Source organism: Osmerus mordax, chromosome 5, assembly GCF_038355195.1.
Source record: "Osmerus mordax isolate fOsmMor3 chromosome 5, fOsmMor3.pri, whole genome shotgun sequence".
NCBI lineage: Eukaryota > Metazoa > Chordata > Actinopteri > Osmeriformes > Osmeridae > Osmerus > Osmerus mordax.
Window position 1 is genome coordinate 3,492,267 of NC_090054.1, and position 25,881 is coordinate 3,518,147.

Sequence of the window (25,881 nt, forward strand, 5' to 3'; positions counted from 1 at the left end):
CTCAGGGGAATGTCCCTGTACTTACTGTAAGTCGCTCTGGATAAGAGCGTCTGCTAAATGACTAAATGTAAATGTAGGCTTTCAGATGCCAAAAAGAAAGACCTCCTTCAAACCTACGTAGAGTTCCAAACCCCACTTTACCACTAAGAGCAGCAAAGATCAATATCATGCCTTCTGTAAGCTGATATAGACGTGAGTAGTAGGTGGAATGGGGCTTTAGAGCGGCATACCGCTACAGAATGGCACAAGGATAATGCTAGTTCTGCCGGGCACTCTTCCTTAACATCATTTTTTGCTCCGAACACAACAGCGGATGATGAAACAACCGCTGCTGAGCTGACCAAATTATTTCATGCTGTGAAACATCAACTGAAAATCAGTGCACTTGTATTGAAGAATTGAATTTGTATTCAAATTACAAATGTTGACTTACTAAAATGACTAATGTTATTGTCTTAATTTCATATTAATGGCCCACATCCCCCCCGGTCAACACATTTTGGGGATTGTCCTGCTTTTTGGACCCAAGTGTCCTCCTGTTCAGGGTCATGCTTCTGGTCACCCTAGAAGAGATACATTCTAACATTATTCTGTAAAAACTCTTGTCCAGGACAAGCTACTTAAATCATGAAGCTGCTGAATGCTTGAAAACCAGGTGTGCAGGCCAGGTTCTGATGTACGGATGGTCAAACACCCACATCGATACTGCCTGCATTCACAATCATCAGTACTGGGGGGGACAACTTGGCTGTCTATGAACATTGAGGGTTATGTGTTCCACTGTTCTGGCTGTGGCCCAGGCTCAGAAGCTGGGTGGGTAGGAGGGCTATCTGCCTCCAGGGAGGAGGCCTCTGGGCTGAAGAACACAGGTTCATAGAGCAGGTGAAAGATCACATTCTGTGTAGAGCCCAACTACAACCCAATCTGGCGTTTTCGTCACCAGAGACAGTTTGCTCTTTGTACAATAGGACTCGCTGGAAGCACTGGATTGATGGACTGAAGGATGTGAAAAACAAGGAGTTGATTTGACCGTGTGTGTGCATGTGTGTTTTCTACTGGGTGTGTGTGTGTTCTGCAGGGTGTGTGTGTTTGTTCTGCAGGGTATATGTTTTAACAAGATGTGTTATGTGTTCACAGGGGCCCATGGGACCACAGGGGAAGCCGGGGGTACAGGTAAAGACACACACACACGTACACACACCTGCTCACACACACACCTATACACACACTTGCTCACACACACACCTATACACACACCTTTTTCACAAACACGCATACACACATGCTCTCTCTCTCACACACACATACACACATAGATACTTACACATTCTTGTACAGAGAAATATAAGAAACCCAAGGAGAGACCTTTGGACTCAGTTGATAAAGATGGAATATTCAGAGACCGCTTCTTCATGTGTTTCAACAAGACACTTACAGTCTGGGTCCTGAAATGGCATCATTACTGTCATGGAACTGCTTGGAATTTGTTTGTTCATGTGTTCATGTTTGTGTGTGTGTTCGTGCGTGCGTGTGTGTTTGTGCGTGTGTTCCAGGGGCCTGTAGGAACCCCTGGGCTACCTGGCCCTACAGGAGTGCCTGGAAGAGAGGTGAGTGAGATCCCTCCCTTCTTCCTCCCTTCTTTCATTGCTCCTTCCTTCAATCCCTCCATCCTTCCATCAACCAATAACCCAATATCACCACCAGTGACGTCACCCAGTGATGGCTGGTGGTGATATTGGGTGGGTGGATTAAAAAAGTGGAGGCTAGGTATACATTAATCAACAGTTCACGCTGCAGCAAATGCAGAATTGCATCTGAGATACCAAGTTACAACAACAACAGAAAAGCTCATTCTTAGCTAGCTACACTTGCCATTACCGGTCCTGTCTTTCAAACCAACTTACACAAAACGTACAATGTTTTCGTTTTTCGTTTTGTGTAATTTAAACATTTGAGTATCCCAAGTTGCTTTACTTCAAAAAAAATTCAAAGAAAATTAAGAAAACAGATGAAGAAAATAATCCACATAATTCAAAATGTTGCTAATGCCAGCCATGTCAACGATCACATTCTCCACTGACTCTATCACACACACCAGCCACTAGCACCTGACTGTACTGTCTATACGTCTGCTGTCATCGGACAAAGAGTCAACGGCCTGTGTGGGCTGAATGAATTTAGCCCAAACGGGCGACAAGTCAAAAGGGCGTGCCAGTCACTTGTCACTCACAAGTCCCCAGTCTTGTACAGTAGCACCCCCGGCTGTCATTGGTCAAATATCAGTGGCCTGTGGGCTGAATACATTTAGCACAAACTAGCAGCAAATCAAGGGGGCGTGCCTCAAAACCACATCACACACACTATGAAGATGAATGGTAGCTGATGCGTTTGGGCTGGAAACAATAAGCCCATTTACATTTGTTTTCTTTTTTCGTGTGTCTGCTCTTGGTGCCACCAACATTTTAAACAGTCTGTTGTAAGTTTTTTGAACAACGATTTTCTCAATTTTATTTTAAAAGGGTTCATCCCTGTTCATTGCCAGCCGCCCCTGCCTCAATGCTTCATTAATTCCTTCCACCCCTCCACCCTTCCATCACTCAATCCCTCCATCCCTCTCTCTTCCCATCACTCCATCCTCCTATTCCTCTCTCCTTCCATCTCTACGTCCACCCACCTCTCCCTCCTTCCGGCTCCCAACCTCTTCTCTCCCTCCCTCCTTTCCTCCAACCCTCCATCCCTCCATCCCTCCATCCCTCCCTCCCTGTCACCCACGCACACAGCATGGGAAGACGAACACAGAATCATCTGCAGATGAAAGAAACAAGCTTTTCTCTTTCTGACTTTGTGATTCTCTCCTCAGTATATTCAGCACGGTGCAGTAGCACAGTCACACTGGCTAAACACGACCCTCTTTAAGAGACGAGTGGCAGGGCTGCTCTGCTCTACTCTTGTCTACATTCTTCTTCTATGCTCTACTCTTCTCTGCTTTACTGTAATCTACTCTATTCTGTTATATTCTATTCTACTTTGCTCTGCTATATTCTGCTCTGCTGTATTCTATTCTACTTTGCTCTGCTATATTCTGCTCTGCTGTATTCTATTCTACTTTGCTCTGCTATATTCTGCTCTGCTGTATTCTATTCTACTTTGCTCTGCTATATTCTGCTCTGCTGTATTCTATTCTGCTCTACCCTGCTCAGTGCACCCAGCTGGGGGCATCATGGTCTCTCTCTCTCCCTTTCTCTGGCAGGGTTCCCCTGGCCGTGCCGGCCTCCCAGGACTCCCAGGCCCCCCTGGGGAACGGGTGAGTAACTATATACACCTTATATTATTATACTGTCCCACACTACACCCAAATACACTATCAAATGAATATACTGCACTACACTACACCTAAACACAGTAGGCCTATACATGATTATTATGTCCTACACTATACCCAGATGCAGTATACATTTTTATACTGTTCTACACTACACCCAAACATAATGTACATTATTGTACTATAATACGCTATACACAAACATAATAAACTATATGTTTTCACTGTACTACACTATACCCAAACATAGTATGTATTATTCCTCAGTACTATATTAAACCCACACAAAGTATTTTATACATTATAATACTATACTAATCCACACCCACACATACTGTAGTATAGAATACATTACTGCACTACACTCCACCCCAATTGTACCAACAGGCAAATGAAAGCCTTTATGGATTCAATCCCAAATGTTTGTGATTCTCTCTGGAACGACTTTGGGTCATAGCTGGAACCTTCTCAGCAGGTTGTTCTATTGCTATAAATAATTGTATTCAGTCCTAAGTATGGCTTGTAAGAGTTCAGTATTGCCATGTACTGTGATCAGGGACTGAGATGCTGGTACAGTCGTTCCAGTATCCAGCAGATGACTCATAAAGGTTCTTTGTCAGAGAAACCACAGAACTAAAGAGACGAATGGCTTAAGAGGGGTCATGAGGATCAGTACCACTGTTACATGTTTCTGAAAAGGTTTACTGGCATTTTAATGTATTTTTCTCTCTCTCTCTCTCATTTTCTCTCTTTTCTCGTTCTCTCTCGCTCTCTCTCTCTCTCTCGTTCTCTCTTGTTCTCTCTCTCTCTTTGACTCTTGTTCTGTCTCTCTCTCTCTGTCTTTCTTCTTCAGACTGCCTTGCCAATCGTGGGAGATCTGAGTGTCCTGCTCAAGGTGCTGCTCTGCCCTCCATCTCCCAGTCTAAATATTAAAGATGTTACAGTGTTAAAGCAGACATACTGAAGGCAGTCTTCGTCACACATTTCAAACACCCACTCTCAAACTGCAAATCCTCCTAATGGCTATATGGAGTTTTAACTTTTAGCTTACTCCATGCCTGTTTCCTCCATACAATCTTTGTGTGTGTGTGTGTGTGTGCGCGTGCGCGTGTGTATATGGTGTGCTTTAACACCAACATTTCTCTTTGGAATCAATAAAGTACTTACCTACCTCCTACCAGCTGTCTGCTGTTGACAGTCCCAGAGTGCCCTCATCAGGTCATAGTGGGAACTGTCCACAGAGGCAACACTGGTCCTGTTCAGCCAGCCTTCTCACAACCATACTGTAAACACACACACAGACAGACACTCACTTAAACACACACACACACACTACCTGCTCTGTGTTTGTAATTACTGTTGCGGCGTGATGAATGCCAGTCCCTTTTACACATGAAAGCCTTCCCGTCTCCAGCTCTGAATCAGTCTGGTTAGGAACTCAGCAGAGCTGATGGCTCCCTGCTGTGAATGTGTGTAAGAGGGTGTGTGCTTGCGTGGCTGTGTGTTTGTGAGTGTGTCTGTTTGTGTGTGTGTCTGTTTGTGTGTGTATGTGTGTGAGCGTGTGACAGACCATTGATAGATATCATTGATCCTCCTGCTGCAGTGGTTCTGCAGAGAGAAGAAAGGGAGGACGAGCAGCGCAAATAAAGGACAGGAAAAGATGGTGTTCAGCGCCTGATTCTTCCCTGGCCTCGCTGCAGCCTGGCCTCGCTGCTGCCTGGCCTCGCTGCTGCCTGGCCTCTCTGCTGCCTGGCCTCGCTGCTGCCTGGCCTCGCTGCTGCCTGGCCTCGCTGCTGCCTGGCCTCGCTGCTGCCTGGCCTCGCTGCTGCCTGGCCTCGCTGCTGCCTGGCCTCGCTCCTGGGGCTGGGCATGTGAGGATGAAGGGAGAAACAGAGCGTCAGGGAGGTGGAGAGCATCGAGATGGGGGTCACATCCCCTCACTGCTGGGCGCAGAGTTGTTTGATGGGAATCTGCTTAAACGGAGGATTTGAAGCATGACAGTCAGAGAGAGGGAGAGAGAGAAGAGAAAGGGAAGGAGCGCGGGAGAGGGGAGAGATCATTTTTATTCCTACACAGAAACATCCTCCTCTCTTCCACTGTTAAACAGCTCAAGTTTCCAGCTCCCTAGCTGCTGTAAGACAGCTCCACATCCGGCAGGCTTCACAGTTTCTGGCTCTGGGTGCCTGGGTGGGCAGACCGCCTACGTTAGACATGGCTGCTTTCTCCTCTAATGGATGCTGTGTGCCTGGTCCTCAGGAAGCTGTCAGAGTCACACCAGGGCGCTGTGTGTCTGGTCCTCAGGAAGCTGTGTCAGAGCCACACCAGGGCGCTGTGTGTCTGGTCCTCAGGAAGCTGTGTCAGAGCCACACCAGGGCGCTGTGTGTCTGGTCCTCAGGATGCTGTGTCAGGTCCTCAGGAAGCTGTGTCAGAGTCACACCAGGGCGCTGTGTGTCTGGTCCTCAGGAAGCTGTGTCAGAGTCACACCAGGGCACTGTGTGTCTGGTCCTCAGGAAGCTGTGTCAGAGCCACACCAGGGCGCTGTGTGTCTGGTCCTCAGGAAGCTGTGTCAGAGTCACACCAGGGCGCTGTGTGTCTGGTCCTCAGGATGCTGTGTCAGAGCCACACCAGGGCGCTGTGTGTCTGGTCCTCAGGAAGCTGTGTCAGAGCCACACCAGGGCGCTGTGTGTCTGGTCCTCAGGAAGCTGTGTCAGAGCCACACCAGGGCGCTGTGTGTCTGGTCCTCAGGATGCTGTGTCAGGTCCTCAGGAAGCTGTGTCAGAGTCACACCAGGGCGCTGTGTGTCTGGTCCTCAGGAAGCTGTGTCAGAGTCACACCAGGGCACTGTGTGTCTGGTCCTCAGGAAGCTGTGTCAGAGCCACACCAGGGCGCTGTGTGTCTGGTCCTCAGGAAGCTGTGTCAGAGTCACACCAGGGCGCTGTGTGTCTGGTCCTCAGGATGCTGTGTCAGAGCCACACCAGGGCGCTGTGTGTCTGGTCCTCAGGAAGCTGTGTCAGAGCCACACCAGGGCGCTGTGTGTCTGGTCCTCAGGAAGCTGTCAGAGCCACACCAGGGCGCTGTGTGTCTGGTCCTCAGGAAGCTGTGTCAGAGCCACACCAGGGCGCTGTGTGTCTGGTCCTCAGGAAGCTGTCAGAGCCACACCAGGGCGCTGTGTGTCTGGTCCTCAGGAAGCTGTGTCAGAGTCACACCAGGGCACTGTGTGTCTGGTCCTCAGGAAGCTGTCAGAGCCACACCAGGGCGCTGTGTGTCTGGTCCTCAGGAAGCTGTGTCAGAGTCACACCAGGGCACTGTGTGTCTGGTCCTCAGGAAGCTGTCAGAGCCACACCAGGGCGCTGTGTGTCTGGTCCTCAGGAAGCTGTGTCAGAGTCACACCAGGGCGCTGTGTGTCTGGTCCTCAGGAAGCTGTCAGAGCCACACCAGGGCGCTGTGTGTCTGGTCCTCAGGAAGCTGTGTCAGAGCCACACCAGGTCACTGTGTGTCTGGTCCTCAGGAAGCTGTGTCAGAGCCACACCAGGTCACTGTGTGTCTGGTCCTCAGGAAGCTGTGTCAGAGCCACACCAGGGCGCTGTGTGTCTGGTCCTCAGGAAGCTGTCAGAGCCACACCAGGGCGCTGTGTGTCTGGTCCTCAGGAAGCTGTGTCAGAGCCACACCAGGTCACTGTGTGTCTGGTCCTCAGGAAGCTGTGTCAGAGCCACACCAGGTCACTGTGTGTCTGGTCCTCAGGAAGCTGTGTCAGGGCCACACCAGGGCGCTGTGTGTTTGGTCCTCAGGAAGCTGTGTCAGAGCCACACCAGGTCACTGTGTGTCTGGTCCTCAGGAAGCTGTCAGAGCCACACCAGGGCGCTGTGTGTCTGGTCCTCAGGAAGCTGTCAGAGCCACACCAGGGCGCTGTGTGTCTGGTCCTCAGGAAGCTGTCAGAGCCACACCAGGGCGCTGTGTGTCTGGTCCTCAGGAAGCTGTGTCAGAGCCACACCAGGTCACTGTGTGTTTGGTCCTCAGGAAGCTGTCAGAGCCACACCAGGGCGCTGTGTGTCTGGTCCTCAGGAAGCTGTGTCAGAGCCACACCAGGTCACTGTGTGTCTGGTCCTCAGGAAGCTGTGTCAGAGCCACACCAGGTCACTGTGTGTCTGGTCCTCAGGAAGCTGTGTCAGAGCCACACCAGGGCGCTGTGTGTCTGGTCCTCAGGAAGCTGTGTCAGGGCCACACCAGGGCGCTGTGTGTCTGGTCCTCAGGAAGCTGTGTCAGGGCCACACCAGGGCGCTGTGTGCCTGGTCCTCAGGAAGCTGTCAGAGCCACACCAGGGCGCTGTGTGTCTGGTCCTCAGGAAGCTGTGTCAGAGTCACACCAGGGCACTGTGTGTCTGGTCCTCAGGAAGCTGTCAGAGCCACACCAGGGCGCTGTGTGTCTGGTCCTCAGGAAGCTGTGTCAGAGTCACACCAGGGCGCTGTGTGTCTGGTCCTCAGGAAGCTGTGTCAGAGTCACACCAGGGCACTGTGTGTCTGGTCCTCAGGAAGCTGTGTCAGAGCCACACCAGGTCACTGTGTGTCTGGTCCTCAGGAAGCTGTGTCAGAGCCACACCAGGGCGCTGTGTGTCTGGTCCTCAGGATGCTGTGTCAGAGCCACACCAGGGCGCTGTGTGTCTGGTCCTCAGGAAGCTGTGTCAGGGCCACACCAGGGCGCTGTGTGTCTGGTCCTCAGGAAGCTGTCAGAGCCACACCAGGGCGCTGTGTGTCTGGTCCTCAGGAAGCTGTGTCAGAGTCACACCAGGGCACTGTGTGTCTGGTCCTCAGGAAGCTGTCAGAGCCACACCAGGGCGCTGTGTGTGTGGTCCTCAGGAAGCTGTGTCAGAGTCACACCAGGGCGCTGTGTGTCTGGTCCTCAGGATGCTGTGTCAGAGTCACACCAGGGCGCTGTGTGTCTGGTCCTCAGGAAGCTGTGTCAGAGTCACACCAGGGCACTGTGTGTCTGGTCCTCAGGAAGCTGTGTCAGAGCCACACCAGGTCACTGTGTGTCTGGTCCTCAGGAAGCTGTCAGAGCCACACCAGGGCGCTGTGTGTCTGGTCCTCAGGAAGCTGTGTCAGAGCCACACCAGGTCACTGTGTGTCTGGTCCTCAGGAAGCTGTGTCAGAGTCACACCAGGGAACTGTGTGTCTGGTCCTCAGGAAGCTGTGTCAGAGCCACACCAGGTCACTGTGTGTCTGGTCCTCAGGAAGCTGTGTCAGAGCCACACCAGGGCGCTGTGTGTCTGGTCCTCAGGAAGCTGTGTCAGAGCCACACCAGGGCGCTGTGTGTCTGGTCCTCAGGAAGCTGTGTCAGGGCCACACCAGGGCGCTGTGTGTCTGGTCCTCAGGAAGCTGTCAGAGTCACACCAGGGTGCACAACTGGAGAGGCTCAGCCCAACACTCTCCTGGCTTGTTTTTAGTTTTTGAAAGGCTCTTTATTTTGGGATAGAAAAAAAAAAATTTCGCTGAGAGGTTTATGAAAAGAGGTTTGAGTGAACATTTGGGAGACGATGTGTTTATCTGTTGTGTCAATAAGCTACAGGGTCACTTAGTTCGTTTTTTTCATTCATGTTTCCGTCACATAAAGTTCAGTTGAAGACTGTCACCTCACTTTACTTGAGCTAAATTATTACACACTTCAGTTAGTCTGTGCTGGAGTTTGTTTTGTACGTGAGAAAATTTGTTTTTGAGTTAGTGAGTGTGTGCGTGTGTGTGTGTGTACTTCAGTAACTGTCGCAGTCAGTGAGCGAATGTATGTTTGTGTACTTCAATCAATTGTGTGTTCAAACTGTGTAAATCAGTGAGATAAGACACACGCACTCTGCTGACTCGTACACACACACACACAACTGCACAGGGAAGTATAATGACACACACAGTGTAATGAGAATACTTGTACCTGTGCTATGCTGTCACCACTTACACCTGCTGCCCTGTCTGTTCGTGTGCGTGTGTGTGTGTGTGTGTGTGTGTGTGTGTGTACCTGGCAGAACGCCTGCGGCGCGTGCCAGACGCGGGCCCCAGGCCTGCCGGGGCTGAAGGGGGACAAGGGCGGCATGGGGGCCCCGGGACCTGAGGGCCTCCTGGGGGAGAAGGTAGGATGCGGCGCACGCCACCAACAATTCAGTTCAGAGCACACGTCGCTGCTCACCTGGAAACCATGTGGTTGATTTTGCTTTGTGTGTGTGTGTGTGTGTGTGGGGGGGGGGGGCTGGGGTTGTTTTACAATTCTTGTGGGGACCAGAGGTTTTAGGATAAGGGTTAGAAACACGTTTAGGGTTAGGAAAATACTATTTTTAATGAGACTGAATGAGATGTCACAAGATTAGTAAAACAAATGTGTGTGTGTGTGTGAGAATTCTATCTCTGTATTGTGTTTTTGAGTGTATTTTGTGTGTGTGGTGTGTGTGTGTGGTGTGTGTATGTGGTGTGTGTCCATGGTGTGTGTCCATGTTGAACAGGGGGATCCAGGTGTGCGGGGTCCTGTTGGACATCCTGGCAAAGAGGGACCCAAGGTACAGTAATCTATAATCCCATCATACGGTAGTCTGCACTCAGTATACTATAGTCTATAATACCAGTACAAGGTAGTGCATAATCCCAGTAAACATTAGCCTATACTCCCATAATGGAATAGTGCATAATCCCAGTAAACATTAGTCTATACTCCCATAATGGAATAGTGTATAATCCCAGTATACAGTAGTAAAAACTCTCATCATATCCTCTCCTCTAGGTTAGCAATAGCCTACATCCAACACCCCATCTACTGCATCAAACATCTATGATAGAAATACACTCAGTAGAAAGATGTTCATGTTCAGTAGAACAATGTTCATGTTCAGTAGAAAGATGTTCATGTTCAGTAGAAAGATGTTCATGTTCTGTAGAAAGACGTTTACATTCAGTAGAAGAAAGTTCATGTTCAGTAGAACAATGTTCATGTTCTGTAGAACGATGTTTACATACAGTAGAAATATGTTTACACTCAGTAGAGATGTGTATACTCAGTGGAAAGATGTTTACATCCAGTAGAAAGATGTTTATATTCAATAGAAAGATGTTTATATTCAATAGAAAGATGTTTATATTCAATAGAAAGAGTGGGAAAATGCTGGTGCATCATTCGTACGACCTCTACATCTCAGCAGCGAGAAATCATTTTATAAAAGAATGCGCTTGTGTTCCCAACCCCGTCACCCGATGGTTCCCGTCTGAGAGTAGCTCCTGGGGGATGGGGGGGGAGGGGGGGTTGCCATGGAGGCAAGGTTGTGTGTATGCAGAGTTGGCAGGACTGGTACTGGACATGGCAGTTTGCCCCCAGAGTGAGAGGAGAAAGGTGGTGAGAGGTTGGCTGTGTGTGTGTGTGTGTGTGTGTGTGTGTGTGTGTGTGTGTGCGTGTGTGTGTGTGTGTGTGCGTGTGCGTGCGCGTGTGTGTGTGTGTGTGCGTGTGTGTGAATGAGAGGAAAAATTATGAAGCACTTTGAGTGCCTCTGAGTTAGAAAAGAGCTTTCTAAATGTAGTCTGTTTACCGTCACAAGTCTTCTACTCAGCAGGTCTACAGAACAGCAGGGGCAGATTTTAAACTCCCATTTAATATGAGAACATTATTTGCAGCGTTTGTCGAAAGGAGCTACCATGCAGCCAAACTGGTCAATTCAGCTTCAAACACACCATGTTCATCACAACCTAGCAGCCTCTTACAGGAGAAAAGGAAAAATGATGGACAATTTTATGAAAGATATTATGAATTCTATCATGATAACCGACATCAGTTCCCATATCGTGTGTCACAGACAGAGCGAGACATGCTGTTATGCTGGTACAGGATCTCTGACTTTTTAAACATGAACTTGCTTGTATTGTACAGACTACAGGTTTAGGTGGGTATTGTCTATAGGTTGTGGAGCATGCAAGCTGTGGTCCTACATGTCTGTTTGTTAGTAACGCATGACGCTCCAAAATGACATGTGGTTTCGTTTTGCAGGGGGTGAAAGGAGAGAGAGGATTCTCTGGACCAATTGGAGACAAGGGAGATGAGGTGGGTGGAGTCACACCAAGCATACATATTGAAATGTTTATTGACAGTGTATACATACATGTGTATGTGTTTGATGTTAACACTGTCATCCCAGTCATAGTATGGTATCAGTAGTGACTTTAACAATCCTTGCTTATTCTGGTCTGTTCCAGGGCTCTCCGGGCGTTCCAGGGTTACCAGGAGCAACCGGTCGTCAAGGTTCAATTGTAAGACAACCTTCCTCATAGATGTCCATTCTTTGATGACGTTGACCTTGACCCTGACCCCAAACCTTGACCCCAACCCTTGACCTTTCCAAGAGTCTGGAAAGATTCTCAGTTAAAAGAATATTCTCATTCCTTCACATAATAATGTACAAGGTATTCATTTAGCAGGCCCTAAATCCAGAGTAACATACAGAGGGGGCATTTGAACCTGAAACCTTGTGATCTGAAGTCCAATTCTCAAACCACTGAGCTATACCTCTCAACCGCATTGTGGCTTTATTTGGTATCTGCATCTTATCGGTATCTGTGCCTGGCAGATATTCTGGTCATAGTTCACTTCTGTTGTGTTCTGGTTGCAGGGCCTTATGGGTAGGCCAGGTCCCCAGGGCCAATCAGGACCTAAAGGAGACACGGTGAGTTTATAAAGTTTTCAAGAACACGGCTGTGTATTTGAGTGAGTTTGTGTGTGTGTTTGCATGTGTGTGTGTTGTGTGTTTGTGTGTGTGTACTATACATAGAATAATGTAAATACAGGATGTTGTGTCTTATTTATCATATTGTTTTTGTCACAGCACCTCCACATGCCACAGGCTGATAAAACTGTGTGTGTGTGTGTGTGCGCATTTATGTGTGTGCCACAGGCTCTGAAACTGGAGGATGAAAACAATGGCTTATTTATTTTATTTTATTTATAGTCACTACAGCACCATAAATAATACAGTTGTGAATTCAGCTCTTGTTTGTGTGTTGAAAAGCATGAGAAAGGCTCCTTTCTCGCCGGTGCCTGGAGAGAACAGCCAGCTCTCAGAAACCAGCAGTTAGACAGGATTTCATATCAAATTATATCCATTTAAAATTGTGCAGTACGTAACAGTGGTGGATGAATGGGCTTGCAAGTTGAAAAGCTTGGAAGGGTTTGGTTTAGTGTTTTGAAAAATGTCTAACTAATGTGGGTATGTGTGTTTGTGTGTGTGTTTGTGTGTGTGCGTGTGTGTGTTTTGTGCGTGTGTGTGTGTGTTTGTGTGTGTGTGTGTGTGTGTTTGTGTGTGTGTGGTCCCAGGGGAGTGAAGGACCCCCAGGCAGCCCTGGTCTCCCAGGCCCTCCGGTGAGTTTTGTACTAGACACTGACTCTGTTTCCCACTCGGATCCTGCCTCTATCTCTGTCTTTCTCTCTCTCTGCCTCTATCTGTGCTTCTGCCCCTGTCCCTCACTCTGTCTCTTAGTCTGACTCTCATCCTGCCTCTGTCTCTCACTCTAGCCCTGCCTCTGTCTCTCACTCTAGCCCTGCCTCTGTCTCTCACTCTAGCCCTGCCTCTGTCTCTCACTCTAGCCCTGCCTCTGCCTCTCTCACTCTAGCCCTGCCTCTGCCTCTTTCACTCTAGCCCTGCCTCTGTCTCTCTCACTCTATCCCTGCCTCTGTCTGTGTCTCTCTCACTCTAGCCCTGTCTCTGTCTGTGTCTCTCTCACTCTACCCCTGCCTCTGCCTCTGTCTCTCACTCTAGCCCTGCCTCTGCCTCTGTCTCTCACTCTAGCCCTGCCTCTGCCTCTGTCTGTGTCTCTCTCACTCTAGCCCTGCCTCTGTCTCTCTAACTCTAGCCCTGCCTCTGTCTATGGTCTCTCTCACTCTAGCCCTGCGTCTGTCTCTCTCACTCTAGCCCTGCCTCTGTCTCTGTCTGTGTCTCTCTCACTCTAGCCCTGCCTCTGTCTCTCTAACTCTAGCCCTGCCTCTGTCTCTGTCTGTGTCTCTCTCACTCTAGCCCTGCCTCTGTCTCTCACTCTAGCCCTGCCTCTGTCTCTCACTCTAGCCCTGCCTCTGCCTCTCTCACTCTAGCCCTGCCTCTGCCTCTCTCACTCTAGCCCTGCCTCTGTCTCTCTCACTCTATCCCTGCCTCTGTCTGTGTCTCTCTCACTCTAGCCCTGCCTCTTTCTGTGTCTCTCTCACTCTAGCCCTGACTCTGCCTCTGTCTCTCACTCTAGCCCTGCCTCTGCCTCTGTCTCTCACTCTAGCCCTGCCTCCGTCTCTCTAACTCTAGCCCTGCCTCTGTCTCTCTAACTCTAGCCCTGCCTCCATCTCTGTAACTCTAGCCCTGCCTCCGTCTCTGTAACTCTAGCCCTGCCTCCGTCTCTGTAACTCTAGCCCTGCCTCCGTCTCTGTAACTCTAGCCCTGCCTCTGTCTCTCTAACTCTAGCCCTGCCTCTGTCTCTCTCACTCTAGCCCTGCCTCCGTCTCTGTAACTCTAGCCCTGCCTCCGTCTCTGTAACTCTAGCCCTGCTTCTGTCTCTCTAACTCTAGCCCTGCCTCTGTCTCTCTCACTCTAGCCCTGCCTCTGTCTCTCTAACTCTAGCCCTGCCTCTGTCTCTCTAACACTAGCCCTGCCTCTGTCTGACAGACTTTGACTCAAACTCTTACCTCTGTCTCTTACCATCCATGTCATTGTCTCTTCTTCCTCTGTGTGACTCTCCCTGCCCACTCTCTCCCTGTGACTCACGCTGTTGTCGTCAGACAGTGACTCACAGCCCTGGTCTGACCTCCTCCGGGAACACAGCTAGTCCCTCGCGCTCCTGCACCCTGCTGGGAAGCTCTCTCCCTCTGGGTGACAAGGTCTCTTTTTCGTGGTAATACCAAGACATCCTGAGACCTGGGGAAGGAAGTCTTTAACACAACAACAAAACAAACGTGTTTGGGTTTTGGCTAAGAAAAACATTTTAAGGAAAATAAATGTCTCACTTGGACAAAAGATAGAAATACAAGGGGCAGTATGGTTGCAAAGTTATGATACCAACCAATGTCTCCCGTAGTACAACTAAATAACTAGCTGGATGTCAGTAGGATGGAGAAACTATATTTAGATATTCATCATTTTGTTTGAGATCAGGCTGACATGGAAAACATCAAAACACACGATGATGACGTTCGCTGATGCGCAGCGTCAAAAAAATATTTATATTTATTAAATATTTTCTGCACATAAGCCCACCTGTAGATATCAGCCCACCTGTAGATATCAGCCCACCTGTAGATATCAGCCCACCTGTAGATATCAGCTCAACTGTAGAAATCCGCTCCTGTAGCTATCAGATCACATCTAGATATCAGTTCCTCTAGATATCAGCACCTCTAGATATCAGCTCCTCTAGATATCAGCTTATTTAGATATCAGCTCCTCTAGATATCAGCTCCTCTAGATATCAGCTTCTCTAGATATCATCTCCTCTAGATATCAGCTCCTCAAGATATCAGCTTATTTAGATATCAGCTTCTCTAGATATCAGCTCCTCTAGATATCAGCTCCTCTGGATATCAGATCACCTGTAGATATCAGCTCCTCTAGATATCAGATTACTTGTAGATATCAGATCCTCTAGATATCAGATCACCTGTATATATACAGTATATGGTATAAATAAATTGATATGGTGAAGATGAGGTCCCTACACACCAACACACACTTGCACACACACATATTATCGAAAGCGACAGACCAATAGTGCGCACAGAAAGTACAGCAGAAGATCATGGTTCAGATGTTCACATTTCTACAGTTTTTCCATGGGCAGAGTCAAGGAACAGTCTGTGCAAAAAGGGCTACAGGGGGGGGCAGAGGAGTGGGGGGGGCAGAGTCAAGGAACAGTCTGTGCAAAAAGGGCTACAGGGGGGGGCAGAGGAGTGGGGGGGGCCTAGGAGTGGGGGGGGGCAGAGGAGTGGGGGGGGCCGAGGAGTGGGGGGGGCCTAGGAGTGGGGGGGGCAGAGGAGTGGGGGGGGGCAGAGGAGTGGGCCGAGGAGTGGGCCGAGGAGTGGGCCGAGGAGTGGGGGGGGCCGAGGAGTGGGGGGGGGCGAGGAGTGGGGGGGGCCGAGGAGTGGGGGAGGGCCGAGGAGTGGGGGGGGGGGGTCAGAGGGTCATACCCATATATTCACCTCTCAATTAGAACTTGGACTTCTCCACTGGCTATCTTGGCTGCTGCCCCCCCATTTATTACAATGAAACCCCCTCACACACACACAGGCACACACACACATACACAGGCACACACACACATACACAGGCACACACACACACACACATACACAGGCACACACACACATACACAGGCACACACACACAGACACAGGCACACACACACAGACATACACAGGCACACACACACACACATACACACACATACACAGGCACACACACACACACATACACAGGCACACACACACACACATACACAGGCACACACACACACACACACATACACAGGCACACACACACAGACATACACAGGCACACACACACACACATACACAGGCACACACACACACACACACACATACACACACATAAACAGGCACACACACACACACATACACAGGCACACACACACACACATACACAGGCACACGCACACAAACACAGGCACACACACACATACACAGGCACACACACACAGACATACACAGGCAAATAAGCCTTAAATCAGCTAGATCTCAGTGTTTCGTTCACCCCTGCCTCTGCCTCTCTGAATCAATGTTATTGATAGTGTATTAGCGTTAGAGACTAACTTACCGAACAAGAATCACCATTATCTTCCTTTATCTGGCTTTTGCTCTTTTTTGCTGACTCATTTCTCTCTCTTCTTCTGTCTTTTCATCTCTTACATCCCACACCATCCCTCTTTACATGACCAGGCACCTGCAGTGGCAGAGATTTCTCCATGCAGCTTTAAGAGCCTGCCAGTATGATACTGTTGCATAAAGACCAGTGGCCACACAGCCTGGCAGAAAGACTGGTCTCTCTTACACACACACACACACACACAGTATATACACACACAAGCATATAAACACACAAACATAATACACACACAAAAATATACACACACACCAATATCAAGTTTGTATTTCATAGCTCGTTTCACAAGCACTGTCACAAAGAAGCCCAAAGATGTTAACAGTGAGACCATCTAAACCTCACTGTCTCTGTCCATCTCTCCAGGGTGTTCCTTATGTGGAGGGCAATGGGATGAGCAGCCTGTACAAGCTGCAGGTAAGGTCTTCCACCACAACATCACCACATCACCTCCACATCACCACCACATCACCTCCACACCACCATCACATCACCTCCACATCACCTCCACATCACCACATCACCTTCACATCACCACCACATCAACTCCACACCACCACATCACCTCCACACCACCACATCACCTCCACACCACCACCACATCACCTCCACATCACCTCCACATCACCTCCACATCACCTCCACATCACCACCACATCACCTCCACACCACCACCACATCACCTCCACATCACCTACACATCACCTCCACATCACCACCACATCACCTCCACACCACCACCACATCACCACCACATCACCTCCACATCACCACCACATCACCTCCACATCACCTCCACATCACCACCACATCACCTCCACATCACCACCACATCACCTCCACATCACCACATCACCTTGGGGGTACAAGGTTGTCCTACTAGAGCCAGCAGTGTTTAACTGTATAAGGTTGTCCTACTAGAGGCAGAAGTGTTTAACTGCACAAGGTTGTCTTACTAAAGGCAGCAGCCTTCTCTCTTGTGCACCTGTCAGGACTAGGGTTAGGGTTGTGTTAGGGTTGGGTTGATGACTGTCTTATCTTCACAGAGTGGAGGAGCCAGTCTAGGCCCCCCTGGACCCCCTGGAGCCCCAGTAAGTCTCAGCTCTCTTCATATCTCTACTGCTCAGTACTAAAACACTACTGCTACTACTAACACTGGTACTATTACTGACACACTACTGCTACTACTAACACTGGTACTATTACTGACACACTACTGCTACTACTAACACTGGTACTATTACTGACACACTACTGCTACTACTAACACTGGTACTATTACTGACACAGTATTACTGACACACTACTGCTACTACTAACACTGGTACTATTACTGTAACACTATTTCTAATACTACTAGTACTAGTACTGTCACACCCCTACTAACACTGGTACTGCTCCTACCATACAACTACTGTGCAGTCAGACAGTCAGAGGTAAGCCTAGTGACCAAGCAGCCTGGAGTGAAGAGGAGAGAATGCTGACTCTCACACGGGAGGCTGTGTCAGACAGGGACCCATTTCCATGCAAGGAGGCCTGGGAGAGCTGGCTCCTTGTGCTGCAGTCTGCTTCTTTCAGCGGTTTAGAGTGATTGGGTTCCTGCTTATCAGCTCTGCATACAGCTTCTCCCTTATCGAACAGTGTGGTGTTTGGCCACCAGGAGCAGTCTCCACAGGCCTGGAGTAGCCACACTGCTGAGTACTACTGAAGAAACACTTATCAACAGCTGAGAGGGAGAGGGAGGGAGGGAGGGATAGGGAGAGAGAGAGAGGGAGGGAGGGAGGGAGGGAGGGAGGGAGGGAGGGAGGGAGGGAGGGAGGGAGGGAGGGAGGGAGGGAGGGAGGGAGGGAGGGAGGGAGGGAGGGAGGGAGGGAGGGAGGGAGGGAGGGAGGGAGGGAGGGAGGGAGGGAGGGAGAGAGAGGGAGAGAGAGAGAGAGAGGGAGGGAGAGGGAGGGAGGGAGAGAGAGAGAGGGAGAGACAGAGGTAGGTAAGGAGGTTGGGAGGGAGGGAGGGAGGGAGGGTGGGAAGAGAGGCAGAGGAGAGAGGAGTGGTAGAGGAGAGGAGGGGAGGTAGAGGAGAAGGAGAAGAGGGGAGGGGAGCGGTAAAGGAGGGGAGGGGACAGGGGGAGGAGGAGAAGGAATGGAGGGGAAAGTAGGGGGGAGGAAGAGAACATGGGAGAAAGAGTTGGAGAAGCCATAACAACAATACAGCAATGGAAATAACGTGATTCCAATGTCAGGAGAGTTGAAAAAACACTATTCTTGTACAACTAACTACATGCGACTACCGTGAACATTAAAAGTAATTTGTTTCAAACTTAAGAACAAAATTAGGAGCATATCCAGTCATTTCAGTTGGAAATCTGTTTAAAGTGGCTTGTCTGGAACAAAGTGTTTGGAGTTATAACTTCCCAGAGGGCTAATCTGTGTCTTTTTCTTTTGCAGGGACTCAAAGGAGATGAGGGAAGAGCAGTGAGTTGAATCTTTTTATTCTGAGAATATATTTGCATTAAGTACCCCTCCCTCTTTCTCATACATCCCTTCATAGCAAGACGAGGAAGTGTAATACATACTTGGTTGCTTCCCAACATTGTTTCTCTGCTTCACTTCAGCGAGAGTCAATAGAGCCCTGAGCTTCGGTGGTTAGCCACACTCCGCAGAACTCTTGACACACAACAAAAGAATGATGGTGCCTCCTGCCAGAACCAAATTTCAGCGCTGTATTCTGCTGCCAGTACGACACTGTGAAAACCCCCCCGCTCTGCAAGCATGCACCGCACCCCTCATCCTCGCCTCTCCCCATAAACACTCCTCCACCTCATCCTCGCCTCTCCCCATAAACACTCCTCCACCTCATCCTCGCCTCTCCCCATAAACACTCCTCCACCTCATCCTCGCCTCTCCCCATAAACACTCCTCCACCTCATCCTCGCCTCTCCCCATAAACACTCCTCCACCTCATCCTCGCCTCTCCCCATAAACACTCCTCCACCTCATCCTCGCCTCTCCCCATAAACACTCCTCCACCTCATCCTCGCCTCTCCCCATAAACACTCCTCCACCTCATCCTCGCCTCTCCCCATAAACACTCCTCCACCTCATCCTCGCCTCTCCCCATAAACACTCCTCCACCTCATCCTCGCCTCTCCCCATAAACACTCCTCCACCTCATCCTCGCCTCTCCCCATAAACACTCCTCCACCTCATCCTCGCCTCTCCCCATAAACACTCCTCCACCTCATCCTCGCCTCTCCCCATAAACACTCCTCCACCTCATCCTCGCCTCTCCCCATAAACACTCCTCCACCTCATCCTCGCCTTTCCCCATAAACACTCCTCCACCTCATCCTCGCCTCTCCCCATAAACACTCCTCCACCTCATCCTCGCCTCTCCCCATAAACACTCCTCCACCTCATCCTCGCCTCTCCCCATAAACACTCCTCCACCTCATCCTCGCCTCTCCCCATAAACACTCCTCCACCTCATCCTCGCCTCTCCCCATAAACACTCCTCCACCTCATCCTCGCCTCTCCCCATAAACACTCCTCCACCTCATCCTCGCCTCTCCCCATAAACACTCCTCCACCTCATCCTCGCCTCTCCCCATAAACACTCCTCCACCTCATCCTCGCCTCTCCCCATAAACACTCCTCCACCTCATCCTCGCCTCTCCCCATAAACACTCCTCCTGGCAGAGGACAAACGGGGGAAAGGGGCGGGGGGGAGTGAGAGGGAATGGGAGAGTGGTAGAGTGAGGGAGGGAGGGGGAGAGAAGGAGAACAGGAGAAAAAGGGAGTTGAAAGGCAGGGGAAGAGAGGTAGACAGTACCCTTCCTCGGGTATCAACCTGCGCCTCCCTTCTCAAAGGGCCAATGGCGTTTTTTTATTGTTTTGTTGCAGAGCAATTTTTCACCGGGTGTTAATTTGACGTTTGAATAAATTGAGGGAGGGTCCCCAGCGCGGCGGGAGAAATTGTCCCAATCTGTCTGACAGATGATCCCCAGGTCGGCCTGCACACTCATTTAGGACAATCTACATGTATAACAGTTACTTGCGTGATCCGTGTCAACACACTTGGCACAGGCTGGTAGCCTCCTCAAGCGCCCTGGTCGACCAGACCTAAGCAGGAGTATGTCCTGCCACTGCTGGGTGGGGATGGCTGGGTGGAGGGTGGGGATGGCTGGGTGGAGGGTGAGGATGGCTGGGTGGAGGGTGGGGATGGCTGGGTGGAGGGTGGGGATGGCGGGGTGGAATGTGGGGATGGCTGGGTGGAGGGTGAGGATGGCTGGGTGGAGGGTGGGGATGGCTGGGTGGAGGGTGAGGATGGCTGGGTGGAGAGTGGGGATGGCTGGGTGGTGGGTGGGGATGGCTGGGTGGAGGGTGGGGATGGCTGGGTGGTGGGTGGGGATGGCTGGGTGGAGGGTGGGGATGGCTGGGTGGAGGGTGGGGATGGCTGGGTGGTGGGTGGGGATGGCTGGGTGGAGGGTGGGGATGGCTGGGTGGAGGGTGAGGATGGCTGGGTGGAGGGTGGGGATGGCTGGGTGGAGGGTGGGGATGGCTGGGTGGAGGGTGAGGATGGCTGGGTGGAGGGTGGGGATGGCTGGGTGGAGGGTGGGGATGGCTGGGTGGAGGGTGAGGATGGCTGGGTGGAGGGTGGGGATGGCTGGGTGGAGGGTGGGGATGGCTGGGTGGAGGGTGGGGATGGCTGGGTGGAGGGTGAGGATGGCTGGGTGGAGGGTGGGGATGGCTGGGTGGAGGGTGGGGATGGCTGGGTGGAGGGTGGGGATGGCTGGGTGGAGGGTGAGGATGGCTGGGTGGAGGGTTGTGTTTGTTTCATTTTAGCAGACACTTCTATCCAGAGCGACATGCAGGGGGGATTTTAACCTGCAACCTCTGAATCTGCTGTCAGTTGCTTTGTGGCTGTGGCTCGGTGGCTGAGCCTATCCCAGGGGTTCTTTCAGAGCTCCTGGTTATCTGTGCACAGGGATTAGAGAGACTGAACAGGTTGTGTAAGAACTCTCTCTGTAACTGTGATATAAATGTGTACCATGTTTATATCTGGGAACATTTGACTGCTTTCAGAGAAAACATGAATGTTATTTAAGCCTCCTGTTTTCCCTGGGGGAACAACCTTTAAACCTCATTTTGGCGGCAGTTAGAATTCCTCCAGCAAAGCTCCATATTCAATATTTTCATGAATTTGATATATTTGTATATCCTGAACTGCGGATAGTCTGGGAGGCCATGATAGATAAGGTCCCTTGCAATGGCTTCTAATAACCATCACCAAACACATGGAACTTAACTGACACATTCTCCAATATAAAATCTCCCTCTCTCTCTCTCTCCCTCTCTATCTATCTCTCAATCTCTCTTTCTCTCTCTCTCTCTCTCTGTTTTGTGTACCAGGGAGAAGTAGGGCCTATGGGATTGCCTGGTCTGGAGGGCCTTCCAGGTGCTAAGGTAAATTAGACGCTAACCTTTAGCCTAGTTCACCACCAAACACTACCTTAAGCATGGTTCACCACCATACACTAACCTTTAACCTGGTTCACCACCAAACACTAACCTTTAGCCTAGTTCACCACCAAACACTACCTTAAGCATGGTTCACCACCATACACTAACCTTTAACCTGGTTCACCACCAAACACTAACCTTAAGCATGGTTCACCACCATACACTAACCTTTAGCCTAGTTCACCACCATACACTAACCTTTAGCCTGGTTCACCACCAAACACGAACCTTAAGCATGGTTCACCACCAAACACTAACCTTTAGCATGGTTCACCACCATACACTAACCTTTAGCCTGGTTCACCACTATACACTAACCTTTAGCATGGTTCACCACCATACACTAACCTTTAACCTGGTTCACCACCAAACACGAACCTTAAGCATGGTTCACCAGCATACACTAACCTTTAGCCTAGTTCACCACCATACACTAACCTTTAGCCTAGTTCACCACCATACACTAACCTTTAGCCTAGTTCACCACCAAACACTAACCTTAAGCATGGTTCACCACCATACACTAACCTTTAACCTGGTTCACCACCATACACTAACCTTTAGCCTGGTTCACCACCATACACTAACCTTTAGCCTGGTTTATAAATGTGTCTCGTACATTTCTTTGTACAATTAATTTATTTGATTCGGCCACGATGGAGAACAGTGGAAGACTATTCTAGAAGCTCAAACAGTCCAATGCCCAAAGTTTGACTTGACTAGGCCTACTTTATTTTGTTGTCCTTGTACTAAAGAAAAGTAGTGGTAAATCCCAAGGATCTGCACTCAAAGTCAACAATAAAAGCTTTTGATTAAACTAAAGAAGTTTACACGGCTCCCGCAACACTATGATGGTTAACAATAGAACCATCCCTAGCTTGGAAAAGACCTAAAAGTTTGAACAGAAAGTCTGATGTTGTTAAGGTCTAGGAGGTTTTGCTCTGGGCTGGTTCTGTCTGATGGTGAGAGGGGAAGTAGAGGTTTCTTATGAAACCCATAGCAACCCATTGGGGAGTCCAATCCTGGAGTGTGTTTTCTGACTAAAAGAGTACATGAGCTTGAACAGTCCTCCACGCCTACCTTTCCTCAGGGAACGGGATTAAACTGGATCTGTGTTGCTTCTCTATTGACATTTTCTCTCTTGTTCTCTCAGTGCCTCCCTCTTTCCTTTCTCTCCTTTCAGTTTTTCAGCTGTTCTTTTACACTCTCTCTCTTTGCACCCCTTCTCTCTCTCTCTCTCTCTCTCTCTCTCTCTCTCTCTCTCTCTCTCTCTCTCGCTCGCTCTCGCTCTCGCTCTCGCTCTCTCTATCTTTCTCTCTTCCCTCTCTCTTTCCGCCACCCTGGTGCTGTATGTGTTACATGAGGGTCTGTTCTGCTCCTGCAGGGGGATATGGGCATGCCTGGAGCCCCAGGAATACCCGGCCCTCTGGTAAGGAACACATCCTCACAACAAAAAACCTTTGGATTCTCTTCCTCCATTGTCTTGTAAAACCCCTTCCACAGCTGCTCAGCGTGTTACTGTACAACTCAAGCAGTCTGTTCTGATGCACGCAGGTCGTGTTTCAGTGTAGCCAGTTAACTTTTCGCAAAACCAATCCCCCAAAAGGCCTTGACAAATCCTACCTTAGCAGCCGGTTGCTACTTGAAGAAGGTCTGTCAAGCTTTCGGTCGTGGTGAAAGGTGTACCTATGGCCGGTTGCTACTTGAAGAAGGTCTGTCAAGCTTTCGGTCGTGGTGAAAGGTGTACCTATGGCCGGTTGCTACTTGAAGAAGGTCTGTCAAGCTTTCGGTCGTGGTGAAAGGTGTTCAAATGGCACCTGCAAATCCAACAGCAAGTACCCTAACAAATTCATTTTTCCCCTTTCCAAAGCCCAAAACCCAGAAGGAAAGATGCCGGCAGTGAACTAAACAGTGTGGGAGGCCCCATTCTCTGCAAAATCACATAAAGATAAACAAATATACTTTTAACTGCTCCAATTTAGCTAGCTGGCTAATCGGTTGTCATTGTCTTGCGAAGGCTATGTCAGATGAGAGATAACGTTCACAAAACTGGATCAAATTTTGTTACTTTGGACCAGGTTTATTACTTCCGATATCATGTCGGTATTACTGCAGAAAGAATCACTTACCCTGACCGGTAATATGCTTTTCATCCCCTCCATTTTAGCAGTTTACAGTAATGACTGCTATTCAAAGAAGCACAGCTTTACAGGCTTGCAACAGTAACTAAGGTGGAAAAATGCTTTCAATTGGGATTGTCTGACTGTGTGTGTGTGCGCGTGCCTGTCTGTCTGTGTGTGTGTGTGTGTGTGTGTGTGTATGTATGTTTGTCTAATGGTGATGGCTGATGTTATCCTCTGTGTGATTGGCTGTTGTGATCTTGTGTGTGATTGGCTGATGCTATTCTGTATGTAATTGGGTGTGCTCAGGCCTTTGGCGAGAACACAACCTTTGTTCTCTCACATATATATTATTATTTTTATTTCTTTTTGCCCCCCTAAAACTCAGTCAATATTTGGCCTACATAGACAACGTAGGTGTCAAAAGTTTCGTCTTGGTAGCGATTGAGTTGCTTCTATTGGAATTTACGTTCCGTTGCATGGTTTAAGCTTAAGTTAAGTTTTTGTGGCGAAAAGTGAAGCTAACGGTGGCTAATTTGCTAGCCACAGTCACTGACGTTACTAACGTCACTGCGTCACTAACGTCACGAAAACACGCGTGACTACCTTTGCCAGAACATTCGTTTAGCATCTGTTAACTTGGGGGATAGCTAGGCTAACTATAGCTTTACTGCAAGGCAGCTGCAGAAACGCCACAAGAAAAGAGGCCAGGGTGATAACTATTTACTCATTTTACTTTGTGATATGACACACAATTGTGATGTGTAATGTACAATATAAGCTGATATTATTAAGGAAGTACATCTACTTTCGGAAACAGTAGTCTACTATTTCACTGAAGTATTAGCATCATGACATTAGCCTGTGTTGCCCGGGCAACACATACTACAGTGGTCTATGATGTAGCGTTATCTGTTTTCAATCGTTAAAATAAACATTCCTCACATATACATTTTCGTTGTAGGATTTATTCTGACATTAGAAAACGATTTGTTGGTGAAATTACCATTACCTGTGGTTTCAAACCAGTGTAGCTCACTGCAACGCTGTAGCTTACGCGAGACACACTACTGTACAAAAACATCTACACTAAACAGCTGTTTAGGAAGTCAAACGGCGACAGAACATGTTCGGTACTCCCCTTACTTAAATCAAAAGTCTATCTAACTACTAACCTGAACTTCATTGCCACAGCCTAAACGTTGTCAATCTGTTCATGAAAATAATTAATTTCAGCTTAAACCGTACTATACAACGGAACGTTAAATCCAATTCAACCAACGCAATCGCTACCAAGACGAACACAGTAGTAGTCTAGTACTGTACCGTAGTAGTACAATTTACTAATAAATTATTAATAGTACCGGGGCAGCTTCTCCACACAGGGCTATATCGCATTTTGCGTTGTTACTGACAATGATCGCTACCACTGAGCTTTTTATGAATGAGCGATTTTCCACTAAATAAATGTCAAGCTTATTTACGTTTTGGGGGGCATATTTTCAGTTAGCAGATGGTACTGTTTGAATCGCGATTCCATCTTCTACTGCCGGGTAACGTCGTAGAATAATCTTCAAAGGGGGTTCTTTATTAATGAATGAATGCAATGAGTAGGCTAAATGCCTGAAAATATCATGAGAAGGGAAAAACTTAAAATGACGTTTAAGTCATAGAGATTAGGTCAATTTTTACACCGGTCTGCCCAATTTATTCGTTTTGTTTCAACGATGAGGCTGCCTCTTGCAGGGGAAATGAGAAGACATCTATTTCATTCTACACTTCACTCGTATTTTCAGTTGTAAATGAGCAGCAAAAAATAAATGCTTTTAAATCTATGTCATCTTTATAAATAATAAGTATGCATTTTTATATAAAATATACAGAAATATCAGTTGTAAAAATGTCATTCAAAAACGGACCCCTGTGCAACCGACGCAAGCAAGCACACCCTACAATTTCCCCAGAAATTGTACCCTCTCTAGTTGGATGGTGTGATCCTGTGTGTGATTGGCTGATGCTATTCTGTATGTAATTGGATGG

At 48.9% G+C, this 25,881-nt stretch overlaps 1 protein-coding gene across 1 annotated transcript; it reads left to right on the plus strand.

Annotated features, from left to right (window-relative positions):
* Positions 1-1,148: 1,148 nt before the first annotated feature.
* Positions 1,149-23,150, plus strand: LOC136943528 (collagen alpha-1(XIX) chain-like; the record flags this gene model as incomplete). The annotated part of the gene is given in 15 exon segments (XM_067236882.1): positions 1,149-1,173; positions 1,554-1,607; positions 3,251-3,304; positions 4,176-4,217; positions 9,333-9,437; positions 9,804-9,857; positions 11,330-11,383; positions 11,536-11,589; positions 11,949-12,002; positions 12,650-12,694; positions 16,569-16,619; positions 17,249-17,293; positions 18,647-18,673; positions 21,611-21,664; positions 23,106-23,150. Coding segments are annotated over 11 exon segments (522 nt in total), but the record flags the coding sequence as incomplete, so codon positions are not given.
* Between the last annotated feature and the right edge of the window lie 2,731 nt (positions 23,151-25,881).